This window comes from Elephantulus edwardii, unplaced genomic scaffold, assembly GCF_000299155.1.
Source record: "Elephantulus edwardii isolate Elephantulus edwardi_28Jun2011 unplaced genomic scaffold, EleEdw1.0 scaffold00134, whole genome shotgun sequence".
Lineage (NCBI taxonomy): Eukaryota > Metazoa > Chordata > Mammalia > Macroscelidea > Macroscelididae > Elephantulus > Elephantulus edwardii.
Window position 1 is genome coordinate 8,091,007 of NW_006399884.1, and position 25,567 is coordinate 8,116,573.

The 25,567-nt window shown below is 44.4% G+C and overlaps 1 protein-coding gene across 1 annotated transcript in view; it reads left to right on the forward strand.

The window, feature by feature from the left end:
- The window catches only part of FLT1 (fms-related tyrosine kinase 1), a 223,193-nt gene that overhangs the window by 9,481 nt on the left and 188,145 nt on the right, over positions 1-25,567 (forward strand). The window contains exons 5-7 of the mRNA XM_006894087.1: positions 2,372-2,393; positions 15,213-15,309; positions 16,136-16,362. Of these exons, the coding sequence (XP_006894149.1) occupies positions 2,372-2,393; positions 15,213-15,309; positions 16,136-16,362 (346 nt within the window). The remainder of the gene's footprint in view (positions 1-2,371; positions 2,394-15,212; positions 15,310-16,135; positions 16,363-25,567) is intronic.

Genomic DNA, 25,567 nt, shown 5'->3' on the forward strand with positions numbered 1-25,567 from the left:
TCTCTCACTACTCTAAAGGGCCCCTTTGGCAGTAGGAAACACATAGACTATTATGGAGATTGATTTTGGAATTTAGATGCACTCTTATTGATTGTGCTTGGGCCTGTGGGTTTCTGAAGCTGTAATCTCTACAAGAGGAGACTGACTTTCTTGTGGTGTCTCTGGAGAAGCAGTTGGTGGATTTGACTGGCTGATCATTTGATGGAACTTAACAATAATTTCAGACAATATGAAAGGGCAGGATGAGGCCAGCACTTTGATTAATCTGCCATCCAGGAGGTTAGGGGACAAAGCTGAAATTCCTGCTTTCTCTACTGACCACCTCCCCCCATTGTTTCCAAGAATTAAATGGCTACTTTGTGCACCTTTTAGGTGGTGGTTGGAAACCCTGTGGGACAGCTCTCCTCTGTCCTGCAGGGTCACTCACCATGAGCTGGGATTGACTCCACAGTTTTTACCGTCCTGGCAACCTTAAAGAGCTTGAAGCCTTTCCTTGATGAAACAGGGACACCTAAAGGAAGGCCTGAGGTGCAGTTTGTGAACCCAAGGCAAAGGATGCCAATATTGAGTGTCTTTAGTGCAAACCAATCATCAGCACGTTGATTCTGATTCATGACAACCTGTAGGACAGAGTACAGATGGCTCCCCAGGGATTCAACACTGTCACCTGTATGGAAGTAGACTGCCTGCCTCATCTCTTGCCTTCAGAGCAATCTCTCACCCGCCTTTTCAGTCAGTGCTTTGACCCCTTTGCCACCGGGGCTCCTTGGTCCTCAGTGCCCAGGGCACTTGTCTATGATTCTGACACTCAAACTGATTTGACAAATTGAAGCTGAGGCTAGTGGATTAGAAGTGCTGACTTTGTGCTTACGAGTTGGATTCTTTCGCAACTACATCACTTGGCATGAGAGACACCAAAAAATACATGTACAGGGATGAGAAGGCAGGGATAGATCAGAGAGGAAATGCAAACGACTATTTTAAACAACATAAACTCTTTACAGTGCTTCATATGACTAATGATATTTTCTTTGGGAGAAATTCTGTTTAACTAACTATCTTTTGTACTTTAGTGGATCTTTGTTGTTCTTTGGACGTTTTATTAGGTTAGATGATTTCTCCTAGACCTGGAAGCGGGGGAAATGGATATTGGGATGTTTTCCAGTTTCGTATATTTTGCTGTTGGGGATGGTGATGTAAATGCATTATGTTTCCCGTTCTGGATAAGAATGTTTGTGGAAAGCTCTATCTTTTTGGGCTCTGGGCCATCTCTGATACAGGGAAAGATATGTTCTGTCTGGCTTCAGTGTCATGAGCTCCTGGCGGTGCGGTTAACTCACTGGCCTGCTAACTATGCGGAGGTTTGAACACACCCAGAGGTGCCTCAGAGGAAAGTCCTGGCAATCACTGTCTAAAAAGCCAGTCCTTGTGGAGCACAGCCCTGTGGAGCACAGTGCTACCCTGATTCCCATGGCGTCACCGTGAGTCTGAATCCACCCAATGGCTGCCATTGTTGATTTGTTTGCTTTAAAAAGTTTTGGTGTTTTGATCTTCATCTGTGTTCAGAATATTAAAAGACAGAATAAATGCCAACATATGATGTTGATGAAGGCTTAGAGAAAGGCACCACGTAAGGAATGCAGGAGAAAGAAACACTGCTTTGAAGGAAGGAGAGTGAAAAGCTCTGTGACTTCCCAGTTTCTTTGTCATTAATGACTGGCAATAAGAAAGAGAGGAAGAATTGAGGAATGAGGGAGACAGGATTGAAGCCTTCTAGAGTCTCCAGCAGGTTGTTGTTGTTGTGTACTGTTGAGTCAGGTTTTCAGAGGCCGTAAATGGGAGGAGATTGGCCGTCTTCCTCCTGTGGAGCAGCCGGTGGATTCAAACCATGTGCCTTTACACAGTTAGTGCCTTTTCTTACAGCCACGCCAGCAGAGCTCCCTTGATTCATTCCCTCACCCAGCTCTTTAATCCCATCCCAAAGGAAGTTTCTTAACCTCTGTGAAGACAGCTCTGGGTTTAGGATACTACTGCTTGCCTTAGTTCTCCAGTGTTGCTGGGACAGGTGAGTGTTTCTGAGTTCTCTTAATGCAGCTGTGGCACAGACACAGCAGGTGGACTTGTCTCTTTTCTCTAGTGACACTGTAGCATAAATATTTAACAAATACTTAAAAAGCAAGATATTTAACAAACAGAAAGTTAGTTTTTCACAGTTTAGGAGGCTAGGAATCCATTCCAGGTTGGTGACTTTAGGGTGAGGCTCTCGGCTGACTCTAGGGGAAGGTCCTTGGCTCCTTCCCACGTCTGTGGGCCTGGTGTCCCTTCGCGATCTCTGTGTGCCATGGCGTCAGTCTTCCCCTGGCTCTCGCAGGTTCCCAGCACCGGGTCCCCGGGTACAGAGGATGCTGTCCACTCTTTCGCTCCTGCTGGTTGTTGCCTACTCTGATCTTTATTCAGTTTGTTTATTTTTTATTTCTCACAGGAGACTGACTTGAAATTCAGCCTAATTCTATATATAGATTTTATTCTATCCCCTTAGCACAACTGTCACTCATCCTGCCTCGTCAGCATCACAGAGCCTGAATTTACAACATACAGAGTAATTACATAATACTTAGAAGCAACCATGGCCTAGCCAAGTTGACAGGTATTTTGGGAATCACAATTAAGTCCATAATGATACCTTTCCATGAATCTTCCCCTTTGATTTTATGTACCTTTCCTTGCTGGTTTGAGATTTCTCTGCCAGAGCGAATTGTAGTTTCATTTCCTAGTAGTGAAAATCAGTTGTATTTCTTCAGATTGTTTCATTTAGGAGGAAACTGGTTTTGACAATAGGATAGTGTTGAATGAGCCTTAAAAAAGTAATCAAGTGCATATCCTTCAAACCCACAACTCTGTAGTGGGTAGCCCTATTACACCCTCAGAACCCCTTAAATCCCTAAGATCAAGAGTTTGTGTTTATGCTTGCTTGCAAAGACAGGCATGTTCTCAGCTTCCCTGTTAGTGAATGCATCTGTAACATCTCCTTATAATACAGATGTTGACAATACTAAAAAAATGTTCTGTATAGTTGGAGTATTATAAATTTATGAACAACCAAGCTACCAGCTCCCTATCAGATTTTCTAGTTCTCTAACAGAAATGCTACAAGTGCATGGCTTGGACAAGTATGAATTTATTTTCTCCTAGTGGAGGAGGCTGGAAGTCTGAGTTCATAGTGCTGGCTCTAGGGAAAGGCCTTCTGTCTGGTGCTTCTGGAGGGAAAAAAGCTTTGTCTCCTTTCAGCTTCTTTGAGTGCAGTGTTCTTACTGCTTTCTATGTGTCTTGGCCTTCCCTTGTGTTGAGCTTCTCAGCACAAGGACCTGGGCGCAAGGGGCATAGTCTGGTTCTCACTCTTTCTTGGTGAGACCAAGGTCCCTCCCTTTCTGTCCACTTATCTTTCCTTATATCCTTTGCAAGCTTAAAACATTGCAAGCCACACAGCAGGGAGACTCCTCCACTGGATAAAGGTTATAATGGGTGTCGATTCACCTCACCTTAATCCCCTTATAAATTATTGGCTTATTACATCGTGGGAGATCATTACATAACTTCTACATCACATCCTTACACCAAGTCAGTGCGCCGGGTCTGCATTTATTGAAATCATATTTTTACTGGAGTTTCCTCCTTTACTATTTACTGCCCCTGAAAACACACTGAAGGGTCAGATATGGGTCAGTTCCTACTTGCAGGTACACAACAACTGAGAAGTTTGGGAGTTTTGCCTCTTTTTTTAAACCTTTGGTAACCTGAAAATTTCTAAATCCTGACTTGATAGAGCATGTGAACCAGTTTGGACACTAGTGTACACTGTTGGTGATTGAGGAGCCTCACAGGCATAGTGGTTTAAGAATTCAGCTGCTAACTTGAGGGTCAGTGGTTCAAACCCATCACTTGGTCTACAAGAAGTATAGAGGCATCAGCTGCTGTATGAGAAGTGTAGAGGTAACACTGCTGTATACGTGGTGTACAGCTTCTATAAAGATTGACAGTCCTGGACCCCTAGGCGACGCTACTCTGTCCTGGAGGGTCTTGAGACTTGATGGCAGTGGTCCTTTTGGTTTGGCTGGTGATTAGAATCCATTCTAGAAGGAGGAACAGCAGGATCTGTCTCCTCACTTTCCTGCACAGCAACTTGGATAAGAGCATAAGCCAGTGGGGAGTGTGCTTCAAATGTCAGGAGCTTCCTGCTATTGATAGAGAAAACAGAGACCAGTCCAAGCACTGTGTGGAGACCACGCCTTCCTCCACATTTTTACGTTGCAGGGGTCATTTGCTCTCTTCCTCTCTCTGCATGGTCAGATGAAGGCTGACAGGCTTCTCCCAAGTCTTTATGAGCTTTGTTGTCCTGTGCCCTGTCAGCCAGCCCTTGACCCTGGCTATAGGCAGCTCAGAGAACTCCCCTGACATTGGGGGTCAATGGAAATGACATGGGTTGGTTAGCTCTCTGGAGGTGGCTTTGGAACTCACTCAGTCACAGGCTGGGGGTGTGGGAGTGCAACATTATGGGAAAGGTACCTCCAGTGGTCGGCAGGAAATTGTTCACTGCTCAGCCTTAATTCACTGTAATGCCTCATGAAAAGAACTTGTGCCTGGCTTTAGGTCACTGGGAGGGTAGGCTTCTGATGGTTGCCTGGTGACAAGTCTGGTGATAAATAGGTATGTCCTGTTAACACCCTGACCCCTCTGAGCAGCTGGTGTCAAGTCAACTCAGAGAAGGACATTGAAGACACGCTTCTCTCATAAACAGTGACAGAAGGAATGTCAGTGTTACTACAATTTTTCTTTCTCCTAGTGAACATTTTCAATCACACAGGTTTTTCTTTTCTTTTAAAGAACTTTTATATCATGTAAGGTGCAGTGAATTAAATGTAAAGTTAATGACCCAGGTGTGAGTGGTAGGAAGACTGTCCACGTTCTTCCTATTTTAGAGATTGGCCATTTCGGTGGCTAACAGTCTGGCATTTCCTTGTGCAAAAGCTCCTCAAGGTTTTTGCTGGTTGACGATTAAAATAGGAAGCATTCAGAAACTGGTGGTTCAATTCCCAAAACCAAACAAAGAGCAAACTAGGCAATCAAACAAAAATGGGATTAGAAGAAGGAGTTGTGGTAGCACAGCGATCAAGCACTTGGCTGCGCTCTGCCAAGTGACCAGCTTGAATCCACCAGCTGCTGCCCGGGAGAAGGATGAGAAGTGGGCTTCCAGAAAGACAACAGCATTGGAAGCAGCGAGGGCAGTTCTGCTCTGTTCTGTAACGTAGCTTTGCTTCAGAATCGAGTCCATGGCAGTGGGTTTTATATATTGGTACTGATGCTGGAGTGTATAATTCATGAGTTCTTTTAGATCTAGGAGATAAAAAGTCTTGGGTGTCTAATGCTCCTCTAACAAAAGTTACCATAAGTGTTTGGATTTAAATGACAAATTTACTTTTGCACCGTTTGTTGTGGTGGTGGTTGGGTGATGTGGGATTAAGTATGATCTGAACCCTGTCCTATCCTGTACCATCCTCACAATCCCTGACACACTGGAGCCAATTGCTGCATTGTGTGAAGCCATCTGGATTCAGGTTCCATCTCTGTGGGAAGTGGTGGGTGTGGGAAATCTTTAAGAAGTGAATCTCCAGGCCTTTCTGTCAAATCCACCTCTGGGTGGATTTGAGCCTCCAACCTTTTGACAAGCTGCTGAGCACTTACCCACTGCACACTGGCCTTAGCATCTTCTGTTTGGTTTGCTGGCAGGTAGAACATGGACTCTGGCTTTTCTGCATTATTTTAAGAGTGAGAATAAAATATCCTTCATCAGAGAGGGCTTTGTGGTTCCCCTCAACTTAGCCTATCGCTACTGAATTGATTCCAACTCTTGGTGATCTTGCAGAACAGAGGACTGTCCCATAGGGTTTCCAAAGCCATAATCTTTACAGATGCAGACAGCCTCCTCTTTCTCCCACAGAGCAATTAAGGGATTTGAACTACCAGCCTTTGGGTTAATAGCCAAGCCCTTTACCACTGCTCCATGAGGTCCCCCCTCACATCAACTAGCATTTTCATCTTTACTTAGTGCAATAAAATTCAAAGCAAGGCAGGGAGCTCTAGCTTGCACTTCATATTATTTGATAAATACTTTTCTGGAAGAATGACACAGAGGTTAAGACTCAGATTTAACTTTTTATTACGTACCAGAACATGTCCTGCAGGAATTAGCATCTTGGAAAAAAATGTTGGATGTTTCAGGAAATTTGGCTCATTTGTAGCTACATTCTTAACCTTTCTCCCGTCTTCACCACCAACCAGAGCGGTTCTGAGAGACGACCTGATTTAAGTTTTTAATAAGCTACATCTTTACCCAAAGACTTTCTCTCTTATTATGAATTACGTCTCACCGACCTCACACAACCCTTGTTAAAGGCTCCTGGTCTCAAACTCAAAGTTTTAGAAATACGAGCCTCAGAGATTTATATTGAGATAAAGAGGTAATTTATCATGTAGGGAGTATGTACTATTGGAAACCCTGTGTGCAAAATCAAAGACAGATGCATCTCATTTGAAGTAAGTCTCCTAGGCAAAAATGTGCTAAAAACACAGAACAGACATCAATGTTACAGTTTTAAGATAAAGGGGAACACTTTTAGATTTATCCAGAGAACATTAGTCATATTTTCCAGTGACACTCTATTGGTCAAAATTCCAACTTGAAGGTTTAAATTTAACATATGCAATCAGAAGTGATTTAAGAGTGATGTGAAATTAAGCTGGAAAAGTTCGTTTGTGGGGAACCAGTGAGTAAATGACAATATAGCTTTTTCTAAAAAACTTCTTGTACCGAGTGATTCTATGCCATGTCAAAGTGAAATGAATTTTTTAAAATCATCCTTCTAAAACTTAGTCTGCAAAAACTACTCGTGAGGATCCCTAGGGGTGTAATGTGTGATACATTGCTCTGCTCACCCAAAGGTCTGCAGTTCAAATCCACCAGCTGCCCTGAGGAAGGAAGATGGAAGAACTGCTGATGTGAAACTGAACACTTGTTGAGGTGATACGTGGCCACAGAGTTCAAATCAGTGATCATCTCCGCCTTTGCCTTAGCTTGGTGATAGCTTCAGCTGTGTGTCGTCTTTCATAACGGGTTTATTGAGACAGAATTCCGCTACCGTAGAATGAACTGTGTTAGTGCAGGCTCACCTCGCTTTACAGCATTCCCTGCGCCTCACAGATGCCATGTGTTCCACTCCCTGAAGGTCAGCTGCAATCCTGCATCGAGCAGATATGTTGGCACCATTTTTCTGGTTGTTGTGGGCTTGCTCGGTGTCTCTGTTCTATTGTGTCATTCTCACACTATGACATACCTTTGCACCAGGCTAACTACAATATCAGTGTGACTGCTTCTCTTAAGAAATTGGAATGACTAGCTTTAGTGTGATATTTGATTTGTTATGGTTTGGGAAAGAACCCACAGGATCCCTGAGGAATGCCTGTGCATGATTTAGGGGCTTTTAGGAGCTTCACAGGGCTGTGCAACCATCACCACTATCTTCTAATCGAAGACCATTTTCATCAGCCCACAAAGAAAGCCCATTCCCATCAGTGATCAAACTCCATCATCTTCCTTTAAAAAAATACCACCCCCAACCCCCTTGAAAACCCCATTTCCCTTCCATTAGGTTTTTTCTTGGCGATCCTCAAACTGATTTCTGAAGAGGATGGAAATCTTTAGAGGAGGAGATTGCCCTTCAGAACAGCTGGTGGATTCAAACTGATGACTTTTTGCTTAGCAACCCAGCAGCTTATGCACTGCCCCGCCAGAGCTCCTTTCTTTACTCATGTTGCTGTGTTACTGTTAGAAGCTGCCTTGTTAAGATGCCATCGAATTGAGTATGCCTCGTAGCCACCCTCTGAACAACCTGTCCCACCCTCTGCCATCCTCGCCATCTCACACACTCAAGCCCTTTGCAGCAGTTAATGTGTCAGTTTTTCTCATTGGACGTTCCCTGTCTTGTGCCTAATGCTGCCTAGCCGACTCCAACTCATAAAGAGCCTTCGTACAACAGGTCAGAATCTCGTCTGGCCCTGAACCAGTGCTGCACAAGGGACCTCTGGTGCCCTTTTGGTAAGCAGCTGCACCGCAGTCTCAAAGGCACATGGTTCGAATCTGCCAGCTGCTCCTCAAGAGAAGGATAGACAGTCTTCTCCTGTGTGATTTACTCCCTCTGAAAACACCCTAGAGGGTCAGCTATGAGTCAGCACAGACTCGGTGGAACACAAAAGACAAACAGAACAACTACACTGTCCCTGCTGTGCTTCAGCCCATTTTTGCCATCACTGTGTCATTCCATCTCTTTGAAAGTCTTCCGCTCCTTTATCCATGTTACTGTGTTGTTGTTAAGTGCCATCAAGTTGAGCATAACTCATAGTGACCCTATGAACAAAAGATCTGACCCCCCCCTGTTCCATAACTATCATCGTTTCTCTAATGTTCATAGAATTTCCAAAGACATGTTGTTTAGGAAGCGGATGACAATCCTGCTTCCAAGCCTGTCTTAATCAGGGAGCTCCACCAAACACTGTCCACCATGGGTAATCTACGGCACTTGACACACCAGTGACACATGTTCAGCATCACAGCAACCCCATGTTATCTCAGTACAGCAAACTGGCAGACCAGTGCGTTACCACTTAGGAGAATGTTCTTCCCAAACACAGTTAACACCAGGCCCCAGGTCTCAACTGACTTAAACACAAAGGGCCTGCTAATATACCTGGAAGAGGGATTTCTGGATTAATGGTAAATGGGCTTAATTAGGAACTGCTGAGCTATTTTCCAAAATGACTGAAACATTTTTTACAAGCCTGTCAGCAATGTAAGGCACTCTGAAAGAACAGTAGTTAAGTGCTTGGCTTCTGATTGAAAATTTGTCCGTTCAAACCTACCGGCTTCTCTGTGGGAGACAAGGCAGTCTGCTTCTGTAAAGAGTTAAACCTCTGAGGTCATTCTGCTCTCTTCTATAGGGTCATTATGAGTTGGAATTTGACTTGATAACAGACACTTTGGTCTGGATTTTGCTGTTTTTGTGTGATGGTCTCAATCTCTCTGTACCCTTTTTCCTGTTCTTCTTACCTTTTGTTGTTGTTGTGTACCCGCAAGTTGGAATTGACCCATTACTGACCTTCCAGCGAGTTTTCAGATGCAGCGAATCACAGGAGAGGAGACTGCCCATTTTTCACCTGGTGGATTCCAACCACATATCTTTTGGCTTGCCAGTGCAGTATCTTGCCATTAAGCCTTCTAACTATCCTAAAACTTAAAATCCTAAAATCCCATGGATTGCCAAAAGAACAAACAGATAACCTCTTGGAGAGGATATAGCCAGAGTGTTCCTTGGAGGCAAAGATGATAAAACACCATCTCACATACCTTGGGCATGTTGCTAGTAGAGGCTATTCATTGGAGAAGAACATGGTGCTTCGGAAGATGGAGTGAGAGTGGTAGAAGACCCTCAACCATGTAGGTTGGCTTGGTGGCTGCAGCAGTGGGCTCAAGCATGGCAGAGATTGTGGGGATGAAAATCAGCTGGACAGGACCTGTTGGGTTCTCCAGCTGCACGTACAGTGGAACACTTAGAGATCCTCAAAAGAACATTTAGTCAGCAATAGTGGTGGTGCATTGGTTAAGTGGGTTATTACTAACCTAAAGTTAATTCAGTGAAGTAGGCACTTAAAGCCCACTCACCAGCTCCCTGGTAGGAAGATTGAGTGATCTGCTTTCATAAAAAAGCAATCCTTGCTAGTTGCCATTGTTGAGTTGGCTATAACAGGAGACACTACCCAGTCCTGTGCCATCTTTATAATTAGTGCTCTGGTGGGATCCAGTATAGCAGCCACTGTGCCATTCTGTTTTCTATGAAGATGACAACTCAAGAAGCTTAGTGAGCAGTTCTCTGTCACATGAGATCACTGTGAGCTGGAATTGATGCCGTCGCACCCCAGAGTAACCAAATGGGAAAAGTGTGTCATGTCCTTGATTCTCAAAAATATGTTAGTTGAATTGCCATTGCTCAGCTAGATCATTAAACTGCCTCGGAGAAATATTTTAAGGCCTGCAGACATGACCTCAATGGTCTTCTCAATCACCTCTATGCGTCAGAGAGCTGGACAGTGTTTAAAGATGACAAGAAGAATTGATGCCTTTGAGTTGTGGTGTAGGAGAAGAGTCTTGAAGATCTCATGGATTGCCAAAAGAACAGATATATCCTGGAAAGGGGGCAGCCAGAGTGCTCCTTGGAGGCAAGGATGATGCAACTTCATCTTTCATTCTTTGGACATGTAGCTAGGAGAGGTTATTCCTTGGAAAGAGACATCATGTTTGCAAAGATAGAGGGTCAGTGAAGGAAAGAAAGACCCCCCAGCAAGATAGATTGAGACTGTGACTTCAGCAATGGGCTGTAATGTTTCAGAGATGCTGAGGATGGCACTGGATAGGGCAGGTTTCTGGTTGGCAGTTAATAGAGTTATTGTGAGTCATACTCAATTCAACAGCACCAAACAGCAACTACAACACGACCGCAAAGCATTTGAGGCATAGGTAGTTCACTTATCTTTCTTCCGTTACTTTTCCTATTAAACAGTAGTCTTGACACATCCTTTAATCTTCATAAGATTCTAGTTTCCTATTAACTGAAGAATCATAACGTTCTCAAGATGTCAAGTTATTTGGAAATGCAGCTTCCTTATACTTCTTTTGTTTTAATCTCTATTCTTTTTATTCAACTTCCTCATTCCAAGTGCAAAATCAAGGTAGGCAGAATACACAGCAAAGTATTTTCTTTCGCCTTTTCCCTGTAAACGTTCCAACAACCCTTTCTTCTTTTTTTGCATTATTTTTTAACCACTGCATATTGTTGTTCTCTCAGTCCGAGGCCAGAGTAAGATGGGGAAGAATGTGTGGAGAGCAAGTTTGGGATTTTTGTGAGGTTGTTTCTGAAAGCAAATTTTTAAAGGATTTTTCTACGTGTCATGTAGTCCCTGGGTGGAGCAAGTTGTTGACGAGTTAATGCCAAGGCATCTAGGAAGGATTACCTGCTGATCTGTTCTTACAAAGAGTCAGTTGCCAAGGCAAGCAGTTCAAATCTACCAGCTGCTCTTTGGGAGAAAGATGGACATCTCGTCTTGTGCTATTTACAGCCTCTGAAACCCTGTTGAATATTCACATAAGAGTTGGTTCCAGCTGGATAGCAGTGAGTTTTTAGAGTTGCGCTGAAATCCTGTAGAGTACCATTCTGCTTGGACACACATGGTCACCACGAGTTGATGTTGACTGGACAGGAACTAGCCAGGTTCTCTGTATGGCCGTTCTCAGCTGGGCTTTCACTTAGTCTAGAGGACATTCACTCAGTGTCATTTAAGGTGGTTCAAACTCACCTTGTGCTTCCTTTGGAGGAAAGGCCTGGCTGTTCGCGGCTGTGAAGTGGTTGCTTAGGGAACCTTGTGGGCAGTTCTGCTTTGCCACATGGGGTCACTGTGAGTTGGAATCAGTTTGATGGTTTTTGAGGTCAGAGTGTGACCTCTGTTAAGGGTCTCCAGTTAGTATTAGTGGATCTCAGGTTGCTTACAAAGCAAGATCTTCTCTTGAGATTTGGAAATTAAAATAGCAAGCTGTGAAGTTCCCCGGTAGGTGGGGAAACTCCCCAAAAGCAGGTCAGAGAGGCGGTACAGAAATGATGAGATGCTGCAGAGGGTGCTGTGCCACGTGTGCCGGCATGTGAGCCCTTGCTTGGTGAAGCCCCACGCCGTGAAGAACAGAAAGTGTTCTGGCCAGGAAGGTGTTCTGAGAGGGTGTTACCAAAGGGCGCCTGTGGGTTTACAAGACCTGAGACCTGGTGGCATAGTGTAGCTGCTAACTGAAAGGTCCGTGGCTGAAATTCACCAGCCACTCCAAGGGAGAAAGATGGGCTGTCCCCTCCTGTAGAAAGATGCAGCCTTGGAAACCCAGTGGAGGGTCAGTGTGAGTCAGATCCCACTCCACGTCAGTGAGAGGAAGGATGGTATTGGGAACAGATACACGGAGTGGCTCCAGAAACAGATTGCAATCCATTGAGGGATCATTCTATAATTAGCTTTCCGTATGAGGAAACTAGTTTTATAAGGATAATGATTCATCCAGAAAACTAATGGCTCAGTTCATGGCCCTGCGGAGTCTGGAGACCAGGAAAATGTCTACACTTTTTTATTCCTACAAAAGGAGTGAATGGGTCTGTAAAACCAAACTGTCCACGCAGGTATATGTAGGTCAGAAAGGTATTTGGGGTGATAAAAAGTTTGATCCAGAGAGGTTTGCTGACTCAGTGGCCAAGTGCTCTCTGTTCCTTGGGAAGAAGATCTGGCAATCTGCTCTTGTTAGGATCACAATCCAGGGAACCGTATGGCGGGGGATCTCCACTCTCTCACCTGGGGTCACTAGGAGTCAGAATCAGTCAGTGATATGCAACAACAACTACAACAACTCATTGCTGTCGAGGCTGAACTGACTGAGAACAGACCCTCTTTGAAACAAGGAGTTTCAAAGAGTGTTCATCTTTCTCCTGAGGAGCAGCTGATAGATTCAGACAGCCTACTAAGCGCCTGATTCAAGCCATGGTCTTTCCAATCACCTGCTCTGCTGCTGAGAGTTGTATAGTGAATAAGGATGACAGAAGAATGAATGCCTTTGAACTGTGGTGCTGGAGAGAAGTACTAGATATCCCTTGCACTGTCCAAAGAACAAACAGGGATGTCTTGGAGAGGGTGCAATCAGAGTGCTTCTTAGAGGCAAAGGTGATAAAGCATCATCTCACATACTTTGGACATGTTAGGAGAAACTGTTTCTTGGAAAAAGACAGGGTGAAGTCTCTCTCAGGGAGGAGTGATAGGGAATGGCAAAGGACACACTGACAAAGGAGATTAATCAGAACTGACTTTGACAAGCACTGTGGCAGTTGGACAATTAAAACAGACATTCGGATGGCGGGGGAAGAAGAACAAACTGGGGAGGAGGGTAGAGAGAATGGTGCAGCAATGAAGGAATGAAAACCCAAAATCCCTGTAAATGTTCATTAAAACTAATAAAATTTAATAATAAAAAAAAAGGTGGAGAGTCAGTGAAAGAGAGGAAGACCCTCAATGAGACAGATTGACACAGTGCCTGAAGCAGTAAGCTCACTATGTCAGAGGTGATGACAGGATAGGACAGGACAGGGTTCAGATCTGTTGTTCAAAAGGTCCTTGTGAGTCATACTCAACAACAAACAATAACAACAAATGTTGGATTAGCAGGGAAATTCCTTAACCAGCAGGAGCTCCCTTTCACATTTGTCGTTGTTGCCGTTGTGTGCCCCATTGAGTGAGGACTCATAGTGGCCTTATGACAGCGACTCTGAACCTTGCCCTCTCCTGAGCAAACCTTACATCTTTGACACACCCAACCCCATTGCAACAGTCCCTGTGTCAATCCATCTCACCTGTGTTCTTACTTTCTTTCTCTGGCCTTCTAAAGCATGATGTCATTCTCCAAGGACTGGCCTCTCCTGACAGCACGCCCAAAATGTGTAAGATGGAGTTTCAAAATCCTTGCTTCCAAAGAGCACCTGGTTTCACTCCCTCCGGAACAGACCTAAGAGAGTCTGTTGGCAGTCCATGGTGTACGTTCAGTACTCTTCTCCAGCACCAAAACTCAAAGGCATCGATTCTTCTGTCATCCTTAGCCATTGTCCAGCTCTCAGATGCATAGCAAGCAATTGAGAAGACCGTGGCTTGGATCAGGTGCACCTTAGTGTTTAGACTGACATCATTGCTCTTTAGAACTCCAGAGAGGTCATTGACAGCAGATTTTCCCATTGCAGCTTGCCTTTTGATTTTCTGACTGTTGATACCAAGACTGTTGATTTTGGACCTGGGCTAAAAGAAATAATTAACAACTTCAGTCTTTTCTCCATCTATCATGATGCCTGCTCGTGAGAATTTTATTTCTTTTTTTTTTATATGAGGGTATAGTAAAGATGGAAACACACCTCTATGGAAAAATCTGACTTAAAAAATACCTCTTTTTAATACAGTTAAAAAGGAGCACTTGTGGCACTGTGGATTAAGCACGGGGTTGCTAACAGAAAGGCCCCCAGTTTGCACCCACCAGCTATTCCACAGGGAGCTCTAGTGGCCTAAGTGTAGGGAATCCAGCAGCCACCCCAAATGTCATGTCTCTCTGGTGGATGGAATCCCCCTGCAGCTCTGAGGAAGAAGGATGGACAATCTCCTCCTATGCTATTTACAGCCGTGGAAACCTGTTGGAAGGTCAGCTGGTAGTCAGAACTGACTTGACAACAGTGACGAAAGCTGTTCTTCCAGAAAAAGATGATATAATCTGCTCTCAAGAGTGTTTACAGCCTCTAAGGGGCAATTAGTGGTAAAGAATTGTACTGACAACCCAAAGGTATACAGTTCGAATCCACCAGCTTACTCTATGGGAGAAAGATGGGTAGTTCCTCCTGTGTGATCAACTGCCCGTGAAAACCCCCTGGAGTGTCAGCTATGTACTCAGTGGTATGTAACAATGACCAATGGAGCAACTCTAGGAGATGGTGTGTAGCGAGAAGGTCAGAGGTTTGAATCCACTAGTTGCTTCTCGGGAATGCTGGGCAGTCTCCTGTTGTAAAGGTTTAGTCAGAATCCCTGTGAGTTGACATTGACTCACCAGCTGTGGGGTTGGTTTGTTGATGGGACAGTTCTGTTACTGGCTAGAATAGGCTCAGTGGCTGAGCCATAATGCTAATAGTTTTTTTAAAAAAAGTAAACGGCGTCCCTTTTCAGCAGGAAGTAGCTAAGAAAAAATGCGCTGTCCCCTTTTCCTTATGAATCAGGGTGAAGTCTCTCTCAGGGAGGAGTGATAGGAAATGGCAAAGGACACACTGACAAAGGAGATTAATCAGAACTGGCTTTGACAAGCACTGTGGCAATTGGACAATAAAAACAGACTTTCAAGGTGGGGGGAAGAAAAACTGGGGAGGAGGGTAGAAAAAATAGTGCAACAGTGAATGAATGAATGAAAACCCAAAATCTCTGTAAATGTTCATTAAAAGTAATAAAAATTAAAAAAAGTAAAATGACAAATTTCAGATGAACTGTTATTAAAATTTGTTTTTCAGAGTCTAGATCAGCCTCCAAATTAAAAGGCCCAGAACTGAGTATCAAAGGCACGCAGCATGTCATGAAAGCTGGAGAGACTCTGTATCTCAAGTGCAGGTGAGCGGTGGCATCGGAGCGGCCGCAGTCCCTTACCTTGTCCAAGGGGTGGTCGTTCCTGGCTGGATAGGAAGGCTCCCTCCACAGAGGCTGTGTACAGCAGCTTCAGCGGTCTCCTGAGATTTCTCAGGTGCAAACCTCAGAAAAAGTGATGGAGGGCGGATCACTCAGAGTCTCCACCCACTTGGCAGCAGGGAGTGAGTGGTGCTGGGTATAGTTGAGGTATTTTCTCAGTGTGTTACATTTCTTTGAAGAGGGCAATTAGCACACTCAGAAGGGGGCCTTGGACTAGCACTTGCAAATGAAATGAATGGAGACTTTGAGTTCAGTTCCTGGCTACACCACACACCCCATCACCGTTTATTTGTCAGTGGAGGCTGGAGTGTTTCTATGATGCTGGACAGGTTACAGCAAAGATTACAGACTAAGACTGGGAAGAAAGACCAGGTGACCAGTTCTGAAAAATCAGCCAGTGAATACTCTGGATCAACATTGATCTGACCTGGAACTGGTTGTGGAGACAGCATGTACCGTGTCACCAAAGTGAATGGATGTTAAGGAGAAGAGTAGGTGCAGAGCCATGAGGATCTCTGTTAGCTCAATGGGTAAAGCATTGAGCTGCTAACTCAAAGAGTAGTGGTTCAAGCCCCCAGATGTTGCACAGGAGAAAGATGTGGCAGTCTGTTCTCATAAAGATTACAGCTTTGAAAATCCTGTGGGGTACTTACACTCTGTCCTACAGGGTCACCATGAGTCAAGGTCGCAGTGGGCGGCAGTGGGTTTGGGCTGAGCCATCTCAGTTTTGATCTCTTCACTGTGGTCACAGGGGGGACAGACCCCATCGGTGGTCCCTGCCCGACTCGGTGCGCAAGGAAACTAAGAAGCTGAGCATCACAGAGTCTGCCTGTGGGAAGAATGGCCAGCAGTTCTGCACCACTCTGACCTTGAGTGAGGCCCAGGTGAACCACACCGGCTTCTACAGCTGCAGAGACATCTCCAAACCTGTGTCAAAGAAGATGAGGACAGAAGCCAAAATCTATGTATTTGTTAGTGGTAAGACTGCCATTTTCCTAGATTCTGTTTGTTTTTGGCCCCTATGCTGGTGGTATAGTATCTGTCCAGTGTGTGTGAAAGAAACAGAGCAGCAAAGAGATTTCATCCTAGATGTTAAGACTTGAAAGAGCCCTGGGACAGCAGTGGTTAAGTACTGAGTTGCTAACCTATGGGTCAGAGGGTCAGAGGTTCAGACCCACTAGCTGCTCTGTGCGGGAGCGATAACAGTCCATTTGTATAATGATTACAGCCTGGGAAAACTTAGGAAGCAGCTCTGCTCTGCCCCACATGGTTGCTGAGTTCGAATTGACCGAGCACTAAGGGGTTTGTTCTTTTGCACATATTCAACTAACAGAGTTATGGTGGCATGACAGTTACATGATTGCTTCAAACCAACCTGAGCCAACCCTCGAGAGTGTCAGAGAACAGTGTCACAAGGCTGCTTGTAGTTGATTGAGGAAGAGAGACTGTCTGGCCTGTGGAGACGCCCATTGTCACAGAAGGAAAACCAGGATAGGTTTTTATGTTGGAGTGGGAATTAAAGGCTATAAAATTCCTTACTGCCTGACAGACCATCAGTGGCGAACCTGGCCTGTCATAATCTACATACACCAGTTTTTAAAAGGCTCTTCCTGAAGGAATGAAGGGAGCAGGAAAACACAGCACCACCCTCCAGGAGTCCCATCCCTTCCTATGTTGACAGGGTTAAAGGTGGGATATCTAGAAGTGAGAATAGGGCAGTGGCAGGTCCATAAAATGTAAATGGATTTACATGACTGGTCCAAGGCACATGCCATTCAGTTTTTCACAGGGTGGTCCCAGGACAGGCGGTCAGGACCAGTTTTTCTGGTATCCTATTTTTTCCTCAGTCAGGACTGTCTCTGGAGGGTCCATTGTAGCGATTTGCTGATAAGGGGTCCATCTTGCATCTATTTGTCCATAAGGACAAATACTCCCTTTGGGAATAGATCAGATATCCTGAACAGGCCAAACCTCAGAGAAAAGGAATGCTGCCCTTGGGGTAGATGACCTGAATCAGTGCAGAGCTGGTAGGCCACTAGGAAATTGTCTGTTTTAAAGACTGCATTCTTGAGATAGGCAGGATTAGAAAATGCACTAAGTAGGGTATTATGATGGTCTATAAAGAAATGCTCCCTTGGTGCAGGGATGGTGAAACTTTGGCTCCCTTATTTTGAGCATGTTGTTAGGAGAGGCCAATCCTTGGAAAAGGACATCCTGCTTAGAAAGGTGGAGGGTCAGCATAAGAGAGAAAGACTGTCAACAAGATGGGTCAACACGGGGCTCAGCTGTGTCGGAGATGGTGGGGACAGCACAGGATCAGGCAGAATTCAGATCCCTTGTTCATAGGGTTGCTGTGACTTGATGGCACATAATGACAATATAGAGAATTCCTTTTGCTGAGCATATTCTGCATATGCCCTGCCAACCCAAAGGCCAGTAGTTTGAATCCACCAGCAGTAAGATCAGCAGTCTCCTCTAGTTGCAATTATGGCATCTGAAAACTCTCTGGAGGGTCAGCTGTGAATCACTTCCCACTTGAAATCAATCAGTGTGGAGTAATTGTAAAAGTGGTTTTAATGAAAGAGTAGCCACCTCAGAGCCTCCTGAATTGTATTTGTGTAAAATGTTAATCAGGAAATACTTAAGGAATGACTGCAGGCTGTTTACCTGTGACAGTATCACTTGAATATCAACAGTATCAATTTTGTTATCTATTTCTTGGAAAGATACTGGTTTCATACTGGCTTCATAATCACCTCCTTGGGAAAGTCCAAAGAACTTCATTAAAGCAGCTACAGATGTTCCTATTGGCAAACCTTTTTTTTTCTTCTTCATTTCCTGTTTTCATTATATTATTAATCGGATCTCTTGAGAAAACCTAGCCTCCCAGTTGGATTGTGATTGAACGATACCCTCACTACAGGTGGAATTTTTGTTCAAGGGCATGAAACTTGCCTGAGATGACTCAGAGGCTTGTCTGCGGAATTACCCTCCAGCCGTTTCCTCAAACGTGACTGCTCACTAGCTAGTAATTGGTTATCTTTTAGGACTCTTGGTTCTGGATCAGGTTAGGAGTTGGGCTGATAACTGACAGCTTAGCAGTTTGCACACACCCGCTGGTCCATGAGGGGGGAGCTGTGGCAGTCATCTCCCTTTGAAGATTTCAGTCTCAAAAACCCTGTGGGACAGTTCTGCCCTGTTTTACAGTGTTGTTATGAGTCGGGATAGATTCGATGGCTATTGGTTTGATCCCCCCCCCCCATAATTTATTGTTGCTGTCCATTTAAGGAGCTCTGATGGCACAGGGCATTACATATTGGGCTGCTAACTGAAAGATTGGCAGTTTGAATTTATTGGTCACCCTACAGGAGAAAAATGAGGCAGTCTGTTCCCTTTAAGTTTTGCAGCCTCAGAAACTTAATGGAGGGTCACCGTAAAAAGTCAGTTAAACGACAGTGGGTTCTTCAGAAGATGTTACTCTGCTTGGAGAATATGTGTCCCCATAAGCATGCGTAGATGACTGGACCTTTCATCTAGGTTTTCTGTAAACACAAGAAGCACTGTGAAGACACGTCTTTTGAAAAGGCAGATCTGTAGTGGACAGGATTGCAGGGAGAACTGGAGCTAAGTCGCTTGGTCCACAGGCACCCTGGTGACACAGTGGTTAAAGCACTCAGCTGCTGATTGAAAGGTTAGCCGTTCAAATCCTAACTGCTACTCTGCAGGCAAAAGCTGAAGCAGTCTGCTCTCCTAATAAATAGCTAGGGCCTTAAAGCCCTAAGATGCGACTTTTCTTTGCCCAGTGGGGGTGATTGTGAGATGGAATAGAGTCTGTGGCAGCATGTGGAGTAAGCTCTTTCTGAGGAGCACTGTGGTGCAGTATAGTTAAACACTTGACTACCAACCAGAAGGTTGATGGTTGAAATCTACCAGCTAGTCCTTGGGAGAAGGACCTGTTGAATCTGCTTACATAGAGATTACAGAAAAGAAAAGAAAGAAAAAAAAGAAATCCACAGAATAATTCTGTTTTGTCCTAAACAGTCATTAGGAATTGGAATCAACTAAACCAGTCCATCTTTAGGAACTGGAATCATTGCATGCCAGTAACGTCAGTTTGAAGACCAAGATGTGCCTGATACAGGCTATGGTCTTTTCATTCACTTGCTGTGCATCTAAGAGCTGGACAAATGAATAAGAATGGCAGACGACAAAACCTCTGTAATAAAAAATAAAAAACAAAAAAAAGAATGGCAGATGAAGAATCTATGCGTTTGAGTTGTGGTGTTGGGAAAGAGCACTGAATATCCCGTGGATAACCAAAGAACAAACAGATATGTCTTGGAGAGCGTGCAACCAGAGTGCTTCCTAAGAAGCACTAAAGGTAAAGATGACAAAGCTTCATCTCACATTCTTTGGGCTTGTTGTTAGGAAGGGCTGTTTCTTAGAAAAAGACATGCGTGGAAAGGTGGCGTGTTACTGAAAGAGAGGAAGACCCTCAACCATGGGTTGGCACAGTGACTGCAGCAGTGGTCTCAAGTGTGTTGGAGGTGAGGAGGATGGCACAGGATGGGCCCTGGTGCAGATCTGTTGTACAGGGTTCCTGTGTGTCATATGCGACTCAACAGCACATAACAGCAACATGATAATAAGGGAGCTCTGGTGGCGTGGTACGTGGGAAGTTGTACTATTAACCCTAAAGGAAGCACCTCTCTAGCAGTTCGAATCCACCAGCAGCTCTGCAGTAGAAAGATGGATAGTCTCCTCCGGTGTAATTTACAAGCTCTGAAAACCACTAGAGTGTCAACTTTGAGTTGGTTCTGACTTGACAGAGATGAGTTATTTAGATCCACAGGGAGCCCTGTAGGGGTGCTGTAGTAAAGTCATTCGTTTGGCTGCTAACCAAAGTTTAGGCTCTGGCACCTGGGACAGTTCTACTGTGTCCTGCAGGTTAGTGACCCTGTGAGTCTGAATTGACTCCATGGCAGTGGATTGAGCAGATTGAGTATGACTGGAAGACACAGGACAGGAGAGGCTTCAGATCTGTTGCTTATGATAGGGTTACTTATGAGTCATATTCAATTTGATGGCATGTAACAACAATCCCAGGAAGAATTGGCTTCCAAGGTTTTGGTGTCTGAGGTTCTCCAAGATCAGGATTCTGACGGTCATTGAGCCTGTGGTAGTTGAGAAGGAAACTCTGTCTCCTTGCCTCACCAGACAGTGTGGCCAGTGCAGTGGGTAACAGAGGGGCCTGTTGCTCATCTCCTGTCACAGGATGTCTGTGCTGGGCCGAGCGCTGGTTGGAATTCAGCCTTCAGATGCACATACAGAAACTCAGGTGGTTTCCTGGGTGGCAGCTGTCTGAGGCAGTTTTGCCTTTGCAGAATCATCTGGAAAGAATTTGAGGACTTTCCTTTGTATAGGGCTTCATCTAAGCCTGGTACAAGGGAGGGAGTGCGCTGACATGGTAGGTATCAAAATGAATGTTATTAAACAAAATGTGTGAGTCGTTGAATGAACAAACCATTTTGCACTCATCTCTCTCTCTCTCTGTCTCTTTCACTGACTTACACAGAAAAAGTCTGGTACAAGGTCTAGTTGGCCTGGGTAGTTTTTTCTTTTGATGAAGTTGTAAAAGAGGGAAAGCCAATATTTCTTGGATGTTAAAATATAAATTGTCAGGCACCGTTGATTGGAATTGCAGATTTTTCCTTGGGATCCAGCCGCCTCCACCGTGCGGCTCTCAGGCTGATGGGTAAAGGGATTATCCGTTCTGTTCCTAATGGGGCAACAGAACTGATTAGGACCACATGGCCAAGGAGCAGAGAGAAAAAGTAGAATGCTTAGCTGTTTTATTTTCCAGCTACATGAAAATTTGCTAGAAAATGTCCTGACATCTTGACTGTGTTGGTGTTAGGTTCTGTTGAGTTGTTTCTAACTCAGAAGTTCTGTATACAACAGGGCAAAACACTGCGGGGTTGGCCATCCTTTACAGACAAGGCTGATTGAGCTCATTGTTCCAGTCTCAGTGTCAGTCCATGTCCCTGAGAGACTTGCTCATTTTTTTTTTATTTTTTTTTTGTGACTCTCTGCTTTTCCAGTCATGATGTGCTTCTCCCTGCTCTGGTCCCTCTTGATAACATGTCTGATGCCCAAGAAACCAGGTCTCTCCACCTTTGCTTCTAAGGTGCATTCTGGCTACACTTCCAAGACAGAATAATAAAATGCTGCCATTTCCCATTTTCCTTCTAGAAACATTTGTATCATTAGACACCATGGGGACCTCAGCAGTGGAAACCATTTGCATGTGACTGGGACAGAAGCCATGCGGTTTGATGGATTTGTTAAGGAACCTTCTTTTCTCAGTTCCTACCTCAAATCTTGTGCATTTGGACAAGAACAAACTGGGAGGAGGGTAGAGAGAATAGTGCAACAATGAATGAGTGGAAGCCCAAAATCTCTGTAAATGTTTATGAAAATCAATAAAATATAATTATAGAAAAAAAAAATCTTGTGTTTACCTAACATACTTTTGGATATCTCATTCTTAGAACTTGATACCAAAACCCAAACCAAACCTACTTCCATGAAATCAGTTCCACCTCATAGCAACTGAGTATTTGATAGGAGCTAACATTCAAGACAAACTTCTTGATGTGCTCTGGGCCCCATACCAGAGAATTCTGGCATGCCAGCTCTCCGGGGCCCTGCTGCTACGCCTTGCTAGTGATAATGTAGTCGAACATCACCAGTCATTTGATAAAACTACATAAAGACTCAGAAATAATCAAAGGGAGCATAGTCTGGAAAGGACACTTGGACACCACTTCAGACTGGAAGAAGCTGGTGATTGAAGTAGACATAGGGAATTTCAAGATGGCGCACATCCAGAGGCAATCAAACAGCCTGTAACCTCTCTTCTGCCCCTCATAATCAGGAAATGCGAGAAATAATGGCTGAAGTCTCTGGTTTTATGAATTTTTTTTTTTATTGCTTCAAGTAATCCTATAAGAAAAATGAGCCAGAGAAATCCCCTTATATTGAACAGGCTTTTTGCTTCTGACCTCCTCGGACTTTATTTAACCATGTAATGAAATTACCCACCCAGCCAGGAGATGAAGCGCTGTTTGTTTGGATTTTAAGGTTCTGGCAGTTTGATTTCTACAGTTTTCCTTTCCGACTTCACATGTTTGTAGCTTTGCCATCTGATGGGTTGGATTTTTTTTTTTCACTGCATCTTGTTGGCAGTTATCTTGGTGTTATTCAAAATGAGCAATTTACTAAAGCAATAAACACCCCTCCCTTCCTTCCTCCATCAGATATTCATTAATCAACTTTCCCTAAAACAACATGATCTGTTTATCAGATTGGGTTGAAACCTCAGTTCTGACAGTCTAAGCCTTTGACTGGACAGACTGGTTAACACATTGCCACACACTTTTTAAATGGATGGTCGTGCTTAGAAATACATTTGCCGTCATTTGTGGCAACGTATTAATGAGGGTAATGGTCCGAGTGTAAATGTTTCTTCTCTGTAGGAAGTGGTGCCGTGGTCGAAGTGCCAGGCTGTTAACCAAATGGTTGGTGCTTCAAACCCGCCAGGTGCTTTGGCTGAGAAAGATGAGGCAGTCAGTCTGATTCCATAAAGAATATAGCCTCATACACCCAGTGAGGCAGTTCTACTCTGTCCTGTAGAGTCACCCTGAGTTAGAATCAGCAGAGGCACTGTTGATTCTAACATGTTAATAAATTTCCCCCTCATAACAACTTTATGAAATAAAACTGTCACGCTCATCTCCACTTTACAGGGAAGTTAAGCATCTGGACTGTGGTCCTACAATATGAGTGCACTGTAGAGAAGATAAGAGAGTTCTTGACCACTTCTCATAGTCAGGAGTCCATGAGTACAGGGTATGTAAGACAGTGTCTCCTCGTAGTAAGTTCTATCTATGCAAGTGTTCACTGTTACTGCCACTTCTGTTCTTTTTACAGTTGTTATTTCAGTAATATCTTCATACTCTTCAGTGTAATTTCTGGAGTTAAGGGATTAAACGAGGTACTATGAGTAGCTGATACAAAGTCTCAGTGGCACTGTGGTTAAGCCCTTAAAAGGCCAGCAGTTCAAATCCACCAACAGTTCTCCTGGAGTCAGCCTGGGCAGCCTGCTCTTGTAATGATGACCCCCTTGGAAATGGTGTGGGACAGTTCTGCTCTGTCCTGTATGACTGTTGTGAGTCAGAATTGCCATGGTGACGATTAGTTTCTTTTGGTTAAAACAATGGGCTGAGATGAGCAAAATGAGATTGGATGGGGATCAACGCAAAGGCCAGGATTTGGTTTGCAAAATGCACTAGCTACCTACCCTGGCACTATGTAGAGGAAACAGCGACTGTGAGACAGTGAATTACTTGTTCAAGGTCATGTACTTTGTATATTACCAAGTCAAGCCTTGAGTCCAGGTCCAGTGGACTGTTGAAATCTCTGTGTTCTCCAGTGCATTCTTGTTTGGGCTTCTCCCCCTGCACTCCTGTGACTCTGTATGTGATGAGTGTAAGGTAAAGTTGCAAACTATAGTTCAAACATGATACTATCATGCCAATTATGACTCTGTAGCAACTCTTCAAAAAGGGGTAGAACTGTCCCTGAGGGTTCCAGAAGCTACGTGGTATGTTTGAACTGCTCATCTTTCAGTTACCAGCCAAGCGTTTAACCAAGGCTCCTTCCTCTTTAGGCAGCTGGCACGAATTATGATTGGCAGGCGTAGAGCTTTTGACTGCCAATATTTAAAGCATCAGAACAGTCTCTGTAAGAATCTGCTTTCCCTTTTCCACGCTGGCCTGTATGCTCACGTGGAAATAACTGAGCTGGAATGTCCAGAGACTGCTCCTTCAGATGTGGCCTGATGTTCTCGGTGGCTGCTGCACCTGCTGTGTCACATTCAGCGTTCCACTCACTCGTTTTCCTCTTCTGGAGAAAGGGCAGTGGGAATATGCAGCAGGTCATGAGTTTGGGATTAAGAATGGTGCCTGCCATGTTTTAAGGGTCCTCCATGGCACATAGATAAGCACATGCCTGCCGATGGTGAGGCCAGTGGTAGGAACCCACCAGCTGCTCCACGAGAGAAAGACAGAAGCCACCTGCTTCCATAAAGACTGCAGTCTTGGACACCCCCTCTCCCCCCAGGTAGGTCTGCACCGCGCTGCAGGGCCTCTGTGAGTGAGAACTGCCACAGTGGCTGTGGGTTGGATTTGAGTTTGGATGTCAGGGTTTATGGATGAGGTAGCTGAGATCCAAGAAGTCTCCTGGTTGCTGAGGTCATCAGTTACAATAGGGAGATGTCAGCATGCCTTGGAGAGGAGTCCCGTCAAGCAACCCTGGGCTTGAGTGTGGTTCACTTTCAGAGGAAATCTTGTCTCAGTGTTGTGTACTGTTGATAATTTTGACCAGTAGAGACCAGACAGGACAGGGCAGAACTGCCCTATGGGGTTTCCTAGACAACAATGGTCATGAAGATTGCTGTGTTTTTTTCTTACAGAGCAGGTTTTTTTAACTGACAGCCTTCTGGTTAACCTTCTGGTTGTATCCCCAGAGTTCCATAAAGTAGAGCTTGATCTGCTTTGGCTGTTCTTAATTCTGGAGTGGTTATCAGAGATAACCCCAGCACTTTGAAGCAGAGGGAGCTCAACAGGATGTGTAACAGCTCTCATACTCAAGCCTGTGCTGTCGAATGAGTTCTGACTTGTACCTGATCCTCTATTGGGTTTCTAAAGCTGTAAATCTTGAGGGAGGAAGCTGCAGCCTTTCTCCCATGGAGCTGCTGGTGGATTTGAACTTTGAAAGAAGTGCAATCTCTGGGTTAGTAGCACAACTCGTCTCTAGCTGGGATTCTGATAGGGATTGCACTGAGTCTCTGAATCAGCTTGAAATATCTATTTTAGCAGAATTAAATATTCTGATGATCTTCTTTGTTTCTTCTTTTGTACCAGCAGTTAGTAATTTTTAGGGAGGCATCTAATGAGATTTGAAACCTAATGACTTTTCTCTGTTTACTTTGCTCTCATAAAAACATTGCTCTACTAAAAACATCTGTGCAAGTGGAAGTTTCTGTGCAAGGTGAAACATCTGTGTAAGATGAAACTGGCAAGTGATCTTCCTAGATCAGCTTTGGTGAGATTTGTCATCG